The 17,732-nt window shown below is 46.1% G+C and overlaps 1 protein-coding gene across 6 annotated transcripts in view; it reads right to left on the reverse strand.

Moving 5' to 3' along the window:
• MTMR3 (myotubularin related protein 3) overlaps positions 1 to 17,732 on the reverse strand; it is a 74,800-nt gene that overhangs the window by 35,623 nt on the left and 21,445 nt on the right. For 5 of the 6 annotated variants that reach the window (XM_061465737.1, XM_061465736.1, XM_061465735.1 and 2 more), the window contains 4 exons: positions 7,761 to 7,839; positions 2,755 to 2,830; positions 2,284 to 2,373; positions 1,012 to 1,128 (listed from right to left, as the gene is read on the reverse strand). In XM_061465737.1, coding sequence (XP_061321721.1) covers positions 1,012 to 1,128; positions 2,284 to 2,373; positions 2,755 to 2,757 — 210 coding nt within the window. In that variant the 5' untranslated portion in view covers positions 2,758 to 2,830; positions 7,761 to 7,839. Of the gene's footprint in view, positions 1 to 1,011; positions 1,129 to 2,283; positions 2,374 to 2,754; positions 2,831 to 7,760; positions 7,840 to 16,988; positions 17,699 to 17,732 lie in introns of those variants that run through there. The other variant, XM_061465734.1, reaches the window with a different exon arrangement.

A 17,732-nucleotide genomic window follows, 5' to 3' on the forward strand; every position in this document is an offset into this window, starting at 1 on the left:
ACAACTTAAATTTAAGATTGCCATGGCATCAAAAATTAACTCAGGTGCACAGGAGATCCTGATGTTCCAGCCCACTGTGTCACACGTGTCTCAGCCATGGAGGTGTTGTTGGACACAGGTCAAGTCTCATTTTGCTTCCCTTGCTTTTCTAGCTCTGGATGAACACACAGCTTTGGTGTTTTACACTTCACTCACCACTCTGTGGTTCAGGGTTTATGGCTGACACGTGGCAGTTGTGAGCAACTAACCAGGGTCAGGACTTGTCCTGAAATAAGGAGACGGGTAAAAACCTATCATCAGGAGGAAAAGAATAACATGCTTTGGGTCTTTGGATTTTACTTTACTGGGTTTATTACAAACAGCCAACAAAGTATTTGTGTGCCATGTGGGATGCCCTATCAAATTCTGTGTCATTCACAAAGACCATTTCAACTAGTAAGATGCTCTAGGTAAGTATAACCCACTGCAAAGGACTACACAATGCCCATTTAACTCATGTCTATGATGATGAGTAGCCGGATATGTAACAATATTTAAGAGGGGATACTGCAGAGTAAGAAATGTGCAGGCCTGTGAAGGTGAGGTTGAATTCACAGGTGTCTCACATCAATGACTGTATTCATACTGTCCAACTTCAGACATGCAACTGCAGTAGTTACCTACTTCCACCTTTTGAAGCTCCAAGCAAGGAAGGAATTTAGCTTAGGTGCTCCAAACAGCGCTTTGGAAGACCTTTTGTTTCTCTACTAATTATATACAGAGCTTAGGGAGAGCAAAAGGCTGATGCAGCCAGCTGTAAAGGGAACATAAAGCTGAGCGACATGAAGTTTCCTTACAAAGCCTGATTTTCAGAGATGCTGAGTCATCTTTTGCTGCCTAAATACGTATTTGAGCATCATAAAGAGATTTTTCAAAGAGCATCATAAAGAGATTTTCAAAGCAGGATCACCAGGCTTTTATCCCAAAGTCTCTTATCTGGGTTGAGTTCAGAATACCACAAACAACACTTACATTCACAACAGACTCCTTGAATTTGATGTGAAGCCTGTAATTGGAAAGTGCAATGATGGCATCCTCTGCTCGTCCTACGTACTCCGTACTCTCACCATGCAGTTCAATGAACGGGACCTTCAGAAGGGGAAGGAAAAAGTCTTTTAGAAAGCATTAACCAAAACCATTTCCCTCCTGGAAGCACACAACATCATGAAATCAAAAGGAACACTGCTGAGAATTGAGCCTGGCTGTTACTGCTAAGAAGGGAAGTCTTGGGTCAGGTTGGTACAAGGTTAACTGCAGCCTTTTCAGAAATGGTACCTCATTTTCTCTTCATTTTCCTGAGCAGGAAGGGCTTGGTCAGGGAAAACCAGGAATCTTTATGACAAACCTGAGCAAACTCTCCTCACATTTAGGCAAGCAGTCAGACCAACCCCTTGACTTATGCTCTTCCTCCTTACTTAACGGAGAGTGACATCTCCTTCACGTTTCTAAATTCACCCTAAAGTAGGCAAAACATGCAAGATGAACAATCTTCTGTGCTACTGGTCATCAATATTCCCTAAGCAAGCTCAGGTAACCAGCTCAGAGCGGATAAATCGTAGCTTTCGCTTTGGATCTCTCACTGCAAATAAGGAAATGCATGATGTGCTGCTGTTAGAGAGGCTGAAAACCTGCAGTTGTATCACACTGCACATAAAACTGCAACTGTTTGATTAGAAATGTGACTTAAGCCCAGTTTAGCTGAGCTGGGTGAAGAGTATCAATGCTCAACTTGGAAATAACCTGGGGATACACCAACTTAGCTTAAATCAAGTAAAAAGTTTCTATTGAAGGAAACAAACTACTTCAGTTGATTGGAGTGTCTACATGGATAAAGCATGTAACTAAAAATGATTTCAAAAGAAACTTTGGAAAACTAAGAAACCAATAAGTACCCATTTTGTGCAACATAAAACTTCTGGCTTCTCAGTGGCAAGAAGCAATGGGAGTATCTAACTACATTAGTGTGGGCTTTTTAAAGAACCATGTTCTAAACTATGGACTAAAACCTAGCACTGAAACTCCTACACAAGTACTGGCTCTGTATTTCAGACATTCTAAGGATTCTCTAGTACCAGAACACCCAAGTTCTGCTCTACCAACAGCACATGAGCATTTAAACAGAAAATGGGTTTCTCCTCTTACTGTGCTCATGGTGAATGAAAATTCTGCTGGAGAAGCCAGAGAACACACAGCTCAATGGGAGACACTGGGATCCCCACTAGCAAGGAACAGTGTGGAGATTACCTGAAGGTTCTCATCCTCTCGGATCAGCTGCTTCCTGGGAAAAATCTGATTAGCTTGGATGCATTCAAGGCTGTGCTGAGTCTCTTCATCCTGAGGAACAAAGCGTTACAGTGAACTGCAGCACTGCCACTTGCTGCCTGCCTTCTTCACCACACAGCAAGCTATCGGCTCCAGCGGGAGGAAGTGCAGAGAAGTCAAGTATCAGTCACTTACTAAAGTTACTCCACGTTCAAAGACAAGCATTGAAACAACTAAATATGATACTATAACATGTTTCCTTCCTGCAGCCTGATTAGAAAGTCATAAATAATAGAAAACCTTATGACTGTATGAGGAAAAAAGGCATCAGCCCAGTCTAGCCCAGCACTACCTTAAAATTCAACCCCCCCATGTGTAAACTTTAATTCTCTGGTGTTTTGAACTTTAGCCTATTCTGCTCTGTAAGAGGCCCCACAAAGCCCTTTTCCTTACCATGACAGGCCCTGGAGCAGAGGAGCAATCCTCGTCTTTACTCACGATGCTTTGAGGCTCTTTCTTCACTTAAAATCTAGAAAATCAGAAAAGTGTAAGGATGAAGTTAAATTCACTTCCTTTTGGCAAATAAATACAAATTAACTTTTAAAGCCTGAGGATTTAGCTGTCAGAAAGCTGTGATCAAACATAAGAAGACAAAATCCATTTAAAGTGACTCTCCTGGGAGACAGAATGGTTCAAAATGTGTCTGCTCCTTCTGAAGGATCACCTGAGAAGGTGGTGCTGGAGGGCACCTGCCTGCACGCAGCCCTCACGCTACTGCTGCTGTAATTCAAACATGTTCAGCAGCTCAGAGCACCCTCCATTATCTCCCAAGTCCTTTGCACATGGCAATGTGCAGGTTACACACACAGGTTATCAAACCAAAGGGATCGGGGGCATCAGATGCTCTGGTATCTAAACAGAGGTTGTTGGATCCTCCTCAAGTAACCTTGTTCCAACTACAGCATACGAATTAGAATTCATATACAGATAAAATCCCTCATTGTAGAGTTATGACTCATTTTTACATCAATAGGTGTGTCAAAACATCCATTTTCTTGCACCAACCTTCCCAAGACCACACACTGGAAGAAGCTCTTCCCTGTGAGGGTGCTGAGGCGCTGGCACAGGGTGCCCAGAGAAGCTGTGGCTGCCCCATCCCTGGCAGTGTTCAAGGCCAGGTTGGACACAGGGGCTTGGAGCAAGCTGCTCTAGTGGAAGGGGTCCCTGCCCGTGGCAGGGGTTGGACTGGAGGAGCTTTAAGGTCCCTCCCAACCCAGGCCAGGCTGGGATTCTATGGCCTGCTCATTCCGCTATCTAACGATCCCAAATCCTTTACCATCTGCAGATTTTCTGGCAGTACTGATTATACCTAACCTGAACTTCCCCTGTTTCAGTTTGAAACCATCACCCCTTGTCCTATCACTAAAGTCCCTGATGAAGAGTCCCTCTCCAGCGTGCCTGTAGCCCCCTTCAGACATTGGAAGCTGCTCTGAGGTCTCCACACAGCTTCTCTTGTCCAGGCTGAACAGCCCCAGTGTTCTCAGCCTGGCTCCATAGGTCCTCAGAGCAGGGGAGAAACAGTGGATAAAAATTTGGAAGTTGGTTCAAAATCACACAGCTTGCAGAAGGATGTGTGTGTGTGTGTGTGTGTGTGTGTGTAAAAGGAGGAAATTATGAGAGAATTGAGCTGGAACTGCCACTAATTCACTAAAAATTTATGCAAAAAAGATCAAAAAATGCCAATTTTAAACAAACAAAAGCTACAAAACTTGACAGAAGTTGGAATCTATCAAGTATGGAAACTGATAAGGAGAAATCAAACACCAGCACAGAAGTTTCCATGCCTGCAGGAACAACAGGGAGTAGGAACATTCTTTTAAGTTGCCAGAAACAACGGGGATCTAGAATACAATTTACCACCAGTGAGATGGAGACAGCATTACTGCTGGTATTGGTTTAAAAAAGGCAGAATCCTTGAACACTTTTGTTCCAAAAGAAGCAGAGGAAAGATGGTTCATATGTAACCCATGCTGTAACCATGGTTCATATGGAAGCCATGCTATAACCGACGAGAACATTTAAAGGAGCACAACGATTAAAGCTAAAGAGGTCATAAATTCTTCAGGTTTCATCTTTAATGCACCAGAAGCCATCAAATTCCAGTCCCTGTATTCAGAACAAGAGCCTGGGCCTGATTCCAGCACGACTTGGTATTTTACACAGGTTGTGTTTGGGTCCACTTATCTTCAAGCCCATGTCTGCTCTTGACTTGGAGATACCAGGAAAGGAGAGGTTCAGCAGTTCCCTCCAACACATCTGCCTTCAGCTTCCAATCTCTGGATCTCCCTGTATGTTTTTCAGCTCACATGGTGTCCCCATTCTTCTTGATGCCCAAGATTTGAAGACTGAGCCTTTTGCTCAACCCAATTTAAGCTGATGGCTGGCTGAGCAACAGGCTGATTTGTCCAACCAGCCTCTGCCTTGCAGCTCAGCTGTCAAGAAAGGTACAGACTGTAGTAACTCTGCAGTGTATCCTGATGCAATGAGGACTATGAGTCAAGACAAGGTGGGTTTAAAACTTGAGGTTTGCATAAATCTCCTTCTCCATCCTTACAGTAATGGTAAGGTCCACATCCAGCTGCCAGGTGTACAGCTGGCCAGGAGAAGAGCAAGGGCACATCTGTGTGCACACTTCTGAGGACATCTCAGTCTCCACTTCAGCTGGCTGCTGGAGCCAGACGTTACCTTCTGTGACCACCCACCTCTCCACCAGCCCCAATTCTGCTCTGCCAGAATAGCACCACTGTTAAAAGCCGTTAAGATCAAACACTTCTAGAGCAATTCATCATGATAACTTCTGTAGGACTTCAGCAAAGCTTTAAACATTAATAGGAAAGCCTGAACAGAAAAATTCCTTGCTATTCCAGAAAACACCTTCAAAGACAATTACCAGAGAAACAACAACCTAATTAAAAAGATGAGCTTTATTACACAGCTAAAGCCTGCTCAGTATCACTGATGAAAAGTTTTCATATGTTAGGCACTGTGTTGTAACCAAACTGTTCCTTTCTACTTCAAATTGATTAGATACATTTATCTTTAAAGTTTACTACATCTACATAGTAATAAAGCCAGGATTACCTTAGGAAATTAGGGCTTTTAAAAATTTCTTGCAGCTGTGCTCCTAAAATCCATCATAAACCATCAGCAGAGACTATGCAAGTGACTGCAGGAGAACTTCGTGCTTAACTGCTGCATTCAGCTGCAAACAGCTTCTACTAGAATAGTGTGTGCTGGTTCATATGTGTATGGGAATTTGCCTTCTTAAGGTGAATTTTAGGAAAGCTGTGTGAAAAAACATGCCCAGTTCAGTTTTAATCGGGATTTTTCTCCCCTGTGAGGGTGCTGAGGCGCTGGCACAGGGTGCCCAGAGAAGCTGTGGCTGCCCCATCCCTGGCAGTGTTCAAGGCCAGGTTGGACACAGGGGCTTGGAGCAAGCTGCTCTAGTGGAAGGGGTCCCTGCCTGTGGCAAGGGTTGGAACTGGAGGAGCTTTAAGGTCCCTTCCAACACAAACCAGGCTGGGATTATCAGATGGATGATTTATCTTGGCCATATCATGGTTTACAAGAACTTATAAGACTGGTTCTAATGCAAATATCTTGCACACTCACACTGCAACCAGATATTAGTGAAAGGCTTCATCAACTTCTGTGCCACAACACAAAAGTACTTCTAAAAATTGCTGGGAGAAGGAGCAAGAAACATTGAATTGTTAGAACAAAGTTGGCTGATCCGATGGACAGCAGATACTGAGAGCAAGAATTGATTTCCCATCACGTCAACAAGCTGACCCCACTCCATCATCTCACCACTGCTGGAGGGAGCACGAGGGAAAGGAAAGACCCCGCTGGGGACAGGACCAGGGCCCCTACACTCTTCTCAGAGGCAGCCCCTGAGATTAACTCTGAAAGACCACTTCCAATTTCACTTCTTCTATCCCAAAGCTTTGGAACTCGCTTCCACCTGCACGCAGAACAGAATCAGAATTCCCATTGTGTTTAACTGTAGCTGGCAAATCATCAGCTCTTCCCCGACAGAAAAGACCATTTCCCAGAAATGCAATGGAAATGGTCCAGCACACCTTAGATATCTGACCAGGAAAACACCTTCATAAAATGCATCCTCAAATTCAGGCTCCTACTGATCAATAATCACCTATAAGGAGCAGATATCTTCTACAGAGTGCACCGAAACTCATTTTTATTGTTAGAACAGCATTTTTTGCCAAGACTGAGGCCAGAAAAGATGATGTTATCAAGTTACCGTGCTGTCCTTTCAACTGCAGTTTCATCTATATTAAATTACACCAAAAAAAGGGCTAGTCTTGTTAATTCGCCATCTTTATGTTCTGCCTGAAAGGATGAGTGATTACTTAAGGTTGTAACCTCAGTCTGTGTTCATCTAGGATGGGAACATCTTAATTACCTTTCATTTCAGATGTGCCTCTGCTCTAAATGTTGTATGTAATTAAGGCTGGCAATAACCATCTGTTTGTAGTGATTCTAAACAAAAAAGATGATGTAAATAAAGGATCATTTAAATTCACCTATGTTTAAATTAAGTTCGACTTACAGCAAGGAGAAAGAAAAATGAGAGGGAAAAAAAGGAAGAAGGAAATAGCCAAGTGGTTCACTGTTCCCTGCCCACCTCCTGAATTCCATTTATTTCAGTATCAAAATCACACTGGGTTGACCCTCAGGCTCAGAACAGCTATTCACACCCTGTGGCATCACTGCCCTCGGCATTTTAAACAGGAATCCCAAAGTTTTGACTTAGAAGATTAGAATCCCAGCCTGGCTTTGGTTGGAAGGGACCTTAAAGCTCCTCCAGCTCCAACCCCTGCACAGGCAGGGACACCTTCCACTGGAGCAGCTTGCTCCAAGCCCCTGTGTCCAACCTGGCCTTGAACACTGCCAGGGATGGGGCAGCCACAGCTTCTCTGGGCACCCTGGGCCAGCGCCTCAGCACCCTCACAGGGAAGAGCTTCTGCCTAAGAGCTCAGCTCAGTCTCCCCTCTGGCAGGTTAAAGCCATTCCCCTTGGCCTGTCCCTACATCCCTTGTCCCAAGCCCCTCTCCAGCTTTCCTGCAGCCCCTTCAGGCACTGGAGCTGCTCTCAGGTCTCCCCTTCAGGAGCCTTCTCTTCTCCAGGCTGACCCAGCCCAGCTCTCTCAGCCTGGCTCCAGAGCAGAGCTGCTCCAGCCCTCGCAGCAGCTCCATGGCCTCCTCTGCACTCGCTCCAACAGCTCCATGTCCCTTCTGGGTTGCTGCCCCAGAGCTGGTGCAGGACTGCAGAGGCGGGGGTGGGGTGTCTCATAATTAAGAGAGGAATCATTGATAACCACTGAACCCACCTTCAACAGGCAGCTCATCTCACCAAAGTAATACCATTTAGCTTACCAAAGAACGAGAGGGAATAAACCAGTCCTCTGTCCCAGAAAGTTTCAAGCTATGCTCTTCTGATACTTCACATTGGCAACTGCAAATAAAAAGATGGCATTTTAAAACATGAACCTGAAAAAACACACATGTTGAACAGCCAGCAACTTATACAAGAACTTCAACTGCTACGGGAGCTTGCCTTCATTAAACAGTACTATGTAAGGGGCAGCTGCTGAGAGCTTGATATGCCCAAAGAGGGAATTCAGTGACTGGATCTGTCAGGCAAGTGTGTGCTGGTTGAGGCCTCCTTTCTGCTAAGGGGCAGGTCAGAAATCATGGCCACGAAGCCATTTAAGCTTGTTTTAAACTTCTTTGGTGCACAGACATGAAAAATAACCCAGCCCGTAGCAATACAAGCGAGAGGAGAGCTCTCTCACGTAAGATCCAGCTGCTTTTGCATTCGTCCTCAAAAGTGGGCTTTAATTTTACACTACAATCAGCTTTCCCACTGAAATCAGCTGCCCCAAAGCAGAGACACAGACCTCCATGAGTGCTCACTGCCCAACTAGTGCTGGGCAAACTGCAGCCAACCCAAGGCAACCAGCACAGCCCACATGGTACCACTCCTCCGGAGCCCCATCTTTTGACTTCCCGAGTGCCGTACATCAGTGCCTCAACAAGAAGTGTCAGCACTGTGTAGCAAAGACAGATTTGTCTTTGCTACACAAAGACAAAAAAGCTCTGATTTGCTTCATTCCCACAGAATCACTTCAGTAGGTGGCCAGAGCCTCCTATAGCACTGGAATGATGGCTGGGACACAACGTTCCACACTAAAACACCCAAACCCTAAAATTACGTGTCCCAGACTAACACGGCCATTCCTTGAGCATGCAAGCAGCCAAGCTGATGGAATTCCACTCCCTTGTATCCCGTGTGCCAGAGGATTTGCTCTTCACAATACCTTGGAGCTCTCCCAAGAGCATGCTGCATGGGTATGTGCCTGGAAAGCCGAACTGTATAAACACAGGATCCTGCTGCTACAAAGGGTTTGCTCCTACTCTGACTGGCCACAACTACTGGGAGTTTCACATTCAGCTCCATTAATAGAACGTAAATCTCTGGTTTGGAGCTGTCTTGTCCTTTAGGGCTTATGACAGGGGAAAAAAGACAATCTGTACGAAAGGATGTATAATTTTAAGACCAAGCAGAAGAAGTTTTAAAGGTACATTTAAGTAGCAAAATGAGGCTTTAACTCTTAAAATCTTTTTACTTTAAAAGGAAAACATGCAGCAAGCCAAAGTTCTGACATTTCGCACAGCGGACACAAGTTAGGGGCATCTCATCTCTATCTCCCTTCAGCTGGTATTTAGACAACCTGTGGTATGACAAACCACGCTGTGGATGATCACAACTGTCACCAGCCTCTGCTCCTCATGGATTGCAATGCTGAAGTAGTTTCTAAGAGCAACATTCAGTTACCTGCAGGAAAGATCGATGTTGTTTAACTTGGTTTAGAATCTCTCTCAGCCAACAACTCAAATGCCAGTCCCAGTAGTTATATAGATTGGTAATTCATTGTCACAGAACCATGGAATGGTTTGGGTTGGAAGGGACCTTAAAGCTCCTCCAGCTCCAACCCCTGCCACGGGCAGGGACACCTTCCACTAGAGCAGCTTGCTCCAAGCCCCTGTGTCCAACCTGGCCTTGAACACTGCCAGGGATGGGGCAGCCACAGCCTCTTAATCACAGCACACAAGGCACAGAGTACACAGTTTTACTTTGAGGAACCAGCCTGAGCATGCAATAAGTTCAACTTCACAGCCACGTGGTTGTACAAAGTCCCCTTTGACAGGAAACCAAAAAAAGAAGCCATGAAGAGCACTACACAACTCCAGTGACTCTTCAGAGCCAGTTTGCTGGCCAGGTCCTTGCTCTGAAACAGGAGAGATACAGACGGAGGGTAGCAGAAGGCGGACTTAGTTTGTGTGTTTTAAGTCCAAGATAGAAACAAACCTTCACAAGACCTGCAATAAAGTTGTTATTGAATTTAATGAGGTTTGGAAGAAGCCCCTGAATCCCAGGAGTTTTCTGGAACGGTTTAAAAACAGGACAAACACATTTCAATACAAGTGCTAATAGTCCCGCTTTGTCCCTGCCAGCACTGGAAGCGCTCCAGGCTGGGCTCCTCGGCATTCCCCCGCAAGGCTGCAGGCACAGATAAGCACCTTGGACCTTATCACTTCCCAAGTAACTCTTGTGCCAAAGCAAAAGGAAAAGCTGACTGTAAGAAGAAACACAGCCCTGAACTCTACTGGATCTCAAACCAGTTACCGACAGGAGGAGCAACCCCAGCACCGGTGTGGAAATAGCTGTTAACACAATTAAACACAGAGATCACTGCCCCTGAGGATGGGCTGCAGCCTTCCCCTCCGCGTGCTCCCACCACTTCCTCTGCATCAGCTCTGCCGTTTGATCCACAATGAGCAGATTCACAGAATCCAGCCTGGTTTGGGTTGGAAGGGACCTTAAAGCTCCTCCAGCTCCAACCCCTGCCACGGGCAGGGACACCTTCCACTGGAGCAGCTTGCTCCAAGCCCCTGTGTCCAACCTGGCCTTGAACACTGCCAGGGATGGGGCAGCCACAGCTTCTCTGGGCACCCTGTGCCAGCGCCTCAGCACCCTCACAGGGAAGAGCTTCTGCCTAAGAGCTCAGCTCAGTCTCCCCTCTGGCAGGTTAAAGCCATTCCCCTTGGCCTGTCCCTACAGGCCCTTGTCCCAGGCCCCTCTCCAGGTTTCCTGCAGCCCCTTTAGGCACTGGAGCTGCTCTCAGGTCTCCCCTTCAGGAGCCTTCTCTTCTCCAGGCTGACCCAGCCCAGCTCTCTCAGCCTGGCTCCAGAGCAGAGCTGCTCCAGCCCTCGCAGCAGCTCCATGGCCTCCTCTGCACTCGCTCCAACAGCTCCACGTCCCTCTTGTGCTGCTCCCCAGAGCTGGATGCACCACTGGGAAAGTGAAGGGTAGAAGATGGAAAAAGGAACGGGACCATTTCAGTAAATCCTACAAAAAGTCAACTGTGCCTAGTAAAGGAACTGGCTTTGCACCGTCTTTCTTCCTGCACTGTCCCATTCCCACAGCTGGTTTGCCATTTCTTTATTCAGGCACAGCTACTGAAGGGCAGATCAACACTGCCCAGTTTTCACTGTGAAGCCCCTCTGCCACAGGGCTCCAGGACTCAAGGTGATGAGAACAGGAACAGTCAAAACGAAGCTTTTCCTTCGAACCATCTCCTTAGAATCCTTCCCTGTTGACTCTTTTGGGCACTTGGGCATTAGGTGCACGCTTCAGTTAGCGCACAGCTCTTGCATCCACTGGTTGTTGGGAGATGCTCTGGAGGAGCAGTGCGATAGTGTTATCACACTGTGTGAAACACCAATCATAACGTGATTCTAAGGTGGAAACTTCCAAGGTGTAGAGCTTTCATCCCTGGAATATTCCAAACCTGGGCAGCCCCTGAGCACCCCAACATCACAGCTGGCCCTACCCCAAGCACAGCACTGGAGTACATGGCCTCCAACCTAAACTACACAAATCTGTGACAAGGGTTTTCTTGACATTTCTTTAAATAAAACATTGGCCAATAGCTTGGAAAAACACCCTCGAGTTTTAACAAACACGTTTGTTGAATTCACAGACTGGAAAGTTGTCCCTCCAGTTTGTTAGCTGAAGGGCTGTATCCAGCAAGAACAGAGGAGGAATGACTGGCTAAGCATAAAGTGAAAAGGCAGAAGAAAACAGCAGCTTTGGAACAAAACAAATCTGAACTTCCCCTAGCTGCAGACAAACTGTCCTCATAGAGATGTAGGGAAACCAAACCACAAGTGACTGTTGTAAAGGTGTATTTTTTTCCTCTCTTTGCTGAAGTAGGGCATATGTGCATGGGTTAGGCCATACCATGTCACAACCTTAACACAACACATGTGGCTGATGGTTAAAAGCTCTCTACTCCTGACTCACAGTATTACTGTATCACTCTACATTCCTGACTTCACAGTATTACTGTATCACTCTACATTCCTGACTTCACAGTATGACTGCTCCGACAGAACCATCTCTGCAGTGACTGGACCTCCTCTCACACCTTTACCATCACACATGTACCAGCCATACCCCACCTTTGTGTCTGGCTGCTTTCTGCCCAGCTTTAACTCACATATTGGATATCAATTGTTCTCCTCTTTCCTTCTATGTTCTTAGTGGATTCTACTTGCTTCCCCCCCAAACTATTTCTACCCTACTCAGTGTGCTAAGGAATAGGAACAGAAGACCACTATCAGCTCCCTTCCACTTGGGCAATGTGGTTAGCTTGTGGCTGAGCTAAAAACCACTGAGAGGGTGGGAGCACTGGAGCTGGCACCATGGACACCGGTGCTCCCAGTGCTGGGCAAACTGAGCTCACTGTTTAACAGAGAGCTTTAAAACCTGTGCACAAAGAAGGAATGCTGATCTTCAGGGAGAAATCTTCTGGTTTCTACTGCCACATGCCTCCTCTATCACACACTTACCTAAATTGTAAAGTGACATGATTCCCAGTTTGGAAAGCTGCTGAATATGAAGGTCTGTCCACATCAACACTCAACTGCAACACAGAGTAAGTGGAGACGAGCAGCCACACTGAGCATCTCACCTGTCCTCAGCACCATCCCTGGCAGTGTTCAAGGCCAGGTTGGACACAGGGGCTTGGAGCAAGCTGCTCTAGTGGAAGGTGTCCCTGCCCATGGCAGCAGGTTGGGACTGGATGAGCTTCAAGGTCCCTTCCAAGCCAAATCAGGCTTGGATGCTGTGCTTAACACAGATAGGAAGCATCAAACTAAGAGCATTTTGAAAACTGCCGATTCCATTTTCCATTCTACCTGTGCTGCTGCACAGTAAAGAATAAACTCTAAGAGTCCAAAGCATCACAAAGGTTTTGCACCATGTCACTGCACTGACTCATAGGTTAATGGTGGGTAATTGAGTCTCCTGTGGATCCCTTCACAGGTAGGCATATTAGCTTCCTTCGCCATCCCACTAAGAAGCATTAGGCTGTTTTTAAAGCAGTTTGAGCTGATGATCTTTGCATACCAGTTAAAAAGATCACTTCTTGCACTCTTCCAAAACTAAATGCAGAAGCAGCAGGTCAAAAAGTTACAAGGAAAACCATCTCAAACAGTAACAAAGGTTGAAAGGGCAGAGGAGCACGGGAGGAGAGGCAGTAGAAGCCCTCCTGAGACTTCAGCTACCTGATAACTCAATGGAAGTTATTGGATCTGGCATTAAGAGGTCCATTTTTGATGTACATACACAAACCAGGATACAATTTGCCCACTGGAGATCTTCTGATGAACCACTGGAAGTTTAAAGCTCAAATGAACAACCCATTCTGTCATTTTCCTTTTATTTCAGTTACTCCACATTCCCCAGCTTGACATACATGACAGACAAGTAACATCTACCAGGAAGGACCAACGAGTGACATGGCTCTGTCTGAAGTGTGGAGAGATCTGCAAGGAAGGGATCCAAATCTGCCAGTCATGCATGAGAGCTGACAGGACCCTGAACACTGACCTGGGCCTGAGCTGGTGGACACTCAACAGACTTGTATAGGTTCTAAGCTAAAGAAGTGACCAAGTGTCACCTTTGTGTGTGGAAGCAGATGTTCACTCCAAATGTAACCAAAGAGCCTCCATGAGAAGTAGGGCAATGTCAGACTGAAGCTCTGAAATGGAAAAAGCAAGAGAGCAAGCCTGAGATCAGACAGCCAAGCTTTCCACTTGCAGAACAGAGCAAGGAGGGAGTAATTTGCTCCTCATACTTCCCATTCTTGCTCTGAGGTCCTCACAGCCCATTTGCCATGAGTCACGCTTCCCTCCCATAGTTATTCCTTTCTAGAAGGCAACAAACAAACAGGGGTAAGAGGCTGCTAATCAGAGTCTCAAAGGTTTTACTCATCCTTCCCAAACACCTATTCATGCCCTTGCCCTCCTCCATAACACTGTGCTTGAACTCAATCCTTTCTGTTACCCGGCTGAGCACTGCGAAGGGGCAGCTGCTCTTGTGGGAGAGCAGCATTACACAGCACCCATGAGGACAGGCTCCTTACACCCTGCATTGCACTAACAGTCAATGCAACACTAAAGAGATCTACAAGTAATTCAAAGAGAGCTTGGAAACCAGGAAGCAGCAAGTCTGATGTGAAGACTCCTTTGGAGTTACAAACTATGCTCCTATCAGTGTTTTCCCCACTAAACTCCATGAGAAAACCTACACAAAGTTATAGCTATCAGCTCCTAAGTGGGTAAGTTGACCACATTTTCACCATGCTTCATCTGGCACAAAGCTTTTAAAACCTCTTTAGCAAAACACCACTCGGTTCCTTTGTCACAAGACAGCTTTACTGAAATACCAAGTACCTGCTATGAATAAGCATTTATTTCTCAAAGCATTAAGTAGGTTAAATTAATACAGGGAACTGACCCCCCCACAGAAGCTGACTAATAGCACTGATCAACTACAGAGCTAGGATCTGCTGGGACACAGTCAGGGCCGTTATCTGTTACCAGGGCTTTCTTTTATTGCACACCTTGCACAGTGCTGTTATGGAGTACAGTTTTCATAGAATCAGGGAATGGTTTGGGTTGGAAGGGAGCTTAAAGCTCCTCCAGCTCCAACCCCTGCCATGGGCAGGGACCCCTTCCACTGGAGCAGCTTGCTCCAAGCCCCTGTGTCCAACCTGGCCCTGAACACTGTATCTATTTATTTCTCAAAGCACAAAAAAGATGAAATGGGAATGGCAGAATTTAGTTCAAACACCAACTGCCCTCAAGAAGCCCTGACCTGCACTGAAGCTATTAAAGAGACAACCATGTCCTGTACCAGGAGGACCTGAATCCATCCCTAGGTGTAACACAATAGTGATGCTTCCACCAGCATCTGTCAACCCTGGGGTGAAGCTTCAGCTGCAAGAGGCCACTTGTTAATGAACTGACCACCTAAATCTCCCATTTCAGGAGTTCATCAAGGCTCAGGAGAGCTTTTCTAGGATCCTAAACAGCCACTTTCTAGAGAGCACACAAGTAATTGTTTGTGCATCATCCACGAGACTGCCCAGCCATGAACCTCAACAGCCTCAGTGCTCAACCAGCTGCTAAATACATGTAAATACTGGAAATAACATCAGGCAAAGGCCAAATTACAAGGAGATAACCCCATGTGTGCTTGTGCATGATAAGGAGAGCAGCAAGAGCTGGGTAAGGAACCACGAGCAGCTTCAGTGAGTGCAAGGAATTTTCTGCCACTCCTATTGAGACAGCGAGTTCCAGTTTGAAGCCAGACACGGGATTTACTGGAACAGGTTACTGCCCTCCAGCCAACCCCTTCCAGACTGGAACACACAGGTTATTGCATCAACCCATTGCCAGTTTGAACTTCCCCAAGTTCCAGCAGCATGCTCCGCTCCTTAACAAGTTCTCCACTCGGGGGAGAGGAGACTGGTGCTAGCACTGCCCTTCAGCAAGGCACAGCAGTGCTGAGGCTCCCTATGTGTATTAAGAGACACCCAGAACTCAGATGCCTTCCCCAATTAAGGAGGCTTCCTATATTTAGATCCCAAGGGACACACGAACAGGTCTGGCTCATTTACCAGCACTGCCTCCAGGAGACCTGCTACTTGAGCTGATTCAGTTCTCTAGGAGGAAGAGCAGAAGAGCAAATACCTTTTCTCCCATAGTTAGTATTTGGAAGACACTGAAATGATTTAAGACAATTGTTTATTTCCATTTATGAGTTGCACTTAAATCCTGGAGATGGGAGTCTACAACTAAAACAAAAGGCAAGGAAAGGGAAAATGTCTTAAAAAGGGTCCTATAAACCCACTGGAAAAGGGACACTGAGCCCATGGAACTGCAGCTCGGAGCTGGGAACAGCAGAGACTGCATCACGCTGGAGAGCTGAACCAGCTGCAGGGCTCCAAACAGGGTCTGTCTGTGTGATGTGGGAGGCAGGAGGTGCATGAAGTAGCTGCACATCTGTTAGGCTCACCTAAAGAATCCTGAAGCTAGTCTGAATGTGCCTCCATTTCCAGAAGTAGTCTTGAAGATCAGCAATTGACAAATATCCAGTAGTAAGCAGAGAGGTCTTCAACAGAGGAGCTGATTTTGTCACACTAATGGCACAGCAGTGGTGGTTTAGAACCAGTTGGCTCTATTCTGCAATAGGACAAGGGGTGATAGGTTCAGACTTAAACAGGGGAAGTTCAGGTTGGAGACAAGCAGAAGCTGTTCCGTGTGAGGGTGCTGAGGCGCTGGCACAGGGTGCCCAGAGAAGCTGTGGCTGCCCCATCCCTGGCAGTGTTCAAGGCCAGGTTGGACACAGGGGCTCGGAGCAAGCTGCTCTAGTGGAAGGGGTCCCTACCCGTGGCAGGGGTTGGAGCTGGAGGAGCTGCAAGGTCCTTTCCAACTCAAACCATTCCATGATTCCCCGATTCTCTGATTTACCTTTTTAACCTTATTTACTGTTGAGCCCAGCAGCTCTGCAGCCTCTCACCCAAGGCAGTGCTCTATGCAACAGTCTGGTTCAAATCTTGACTCAAAGGCGACACCAACTACAACTCCTCAAGCCACATTTCCAGACTACTGAGAGAGGTCAAGTTCAACCATGACAACTTCCCACAAACCTTCTCTCTCCATAAGAGCTTCCACAATACTGGAAGCACACTAGCTTGTCAGCTTGCACTGAAGTTGCGCAGATGTTCAGAGCCAGGGAAGAATTTACTTGTATTAACAGAATATGCTTATTTGAAAAAAGTAAACAGCACAAAGCCAAGGTTAAATATATTCAGGCATTTCAGAGAGGCACCAAAGAAGGGTTTGTGGTTCTTTTTGCTATACATACGTATAGCAAAACACTGAGTTTCAGTCAGAATCGAACTCAAGTTCTGCAGCAGACAGCTACTGAAACAACGTTTGATATAACCCAGTTAATGTTCATCAGCCACACACTCAGCCCTCCCACACTTAAAGTTAAAATCCCACTGGCCTAAATGTTCAACCTTCCTTAGGAGGATACCAGCAGGTACTTGCCCTGTGTGGAAAAAGGAATCAACCCTACATGGTTAACTACATCCCCCTCAAAACCACCGTTTCAATGGCAAGATGACCCAACAGGAATGAGTTTCTCTAGGGAACATGAAGGTTTAAGGCTGTAGTTCCTACCTGCTCACATAAATCAACCCCCACCAAATCCTGTATTGCTGGTTAGGTTTTACCAAGAAGAGGTATTGCTCCAGATCTGCTTAAAGATATAAAACCAGTGGGAGTTACACATCTCTAACAGTCCAATTCTTACCTACGACTTGCAGATACCAAGCTTCAATGAAATGCACGGCAGTAGCATTTCACAGTACAAAATAAGTAAGATCAACTAAATTAGTCTATTCTTGGTCTTTATCCTTCCATTTGAAGTACCCTCTGCAACCAACTTCATCGCAAACCCAAGTCTGTACTCAGTGAACTCAGATGTGTGCTGAAACCCATCAGGAGAAAATACCAAGGATGCATTTGCTTGGATTCAAAAGTAAATCAGGAAAGTTTTGGCAAAAAAAAAGAAGAAGTAGCTACAATATAAATAAGGAGCAATGAGAGGTTTGGTACTTGAGGTTTGGGTCCTGGTTTACTGCTTTGCTCCTGACGAAATTAAACAGCACAAAACCCCCTGACCTCAAGTGACAACATCTCATTGCAGGATGAAGCTGCTGACAACGTACAAACACAGCTGAACCTCAGCTTGCTCAGGCACCCAAGGATCTTACGAGGTGTCAGCCTTGGTCAGAGCCCAAGCCAAGAAAGGGCAGGAATCTCTTTCCATTCCATAACTACCGAAACTGCCTGCTAAGCTGCCACTGGGTGCAGGACTGAGCTTCACAGGCAGCTTTCCTGCTGAAGCAGAATCCACTTCAC

This window comes from Pezoporus flaviventris, unplaced genomic scaffold, assembly GCF_033815535.1.
Source record: "Pezoporus flaviventris isolate CSIRO_AGI_PZ_B2104156 unplaced genomic scaffold, CSIRO_AGI_Pfla_v1 ptg000041l, whole genome shotgun sequence".
Lineage (NCBI taxonomy): Eukaryota > Metazoa > Chordata > Aves > Psittaciformes > Psittacidae > Pezoporus > Pezoporus flaviventris.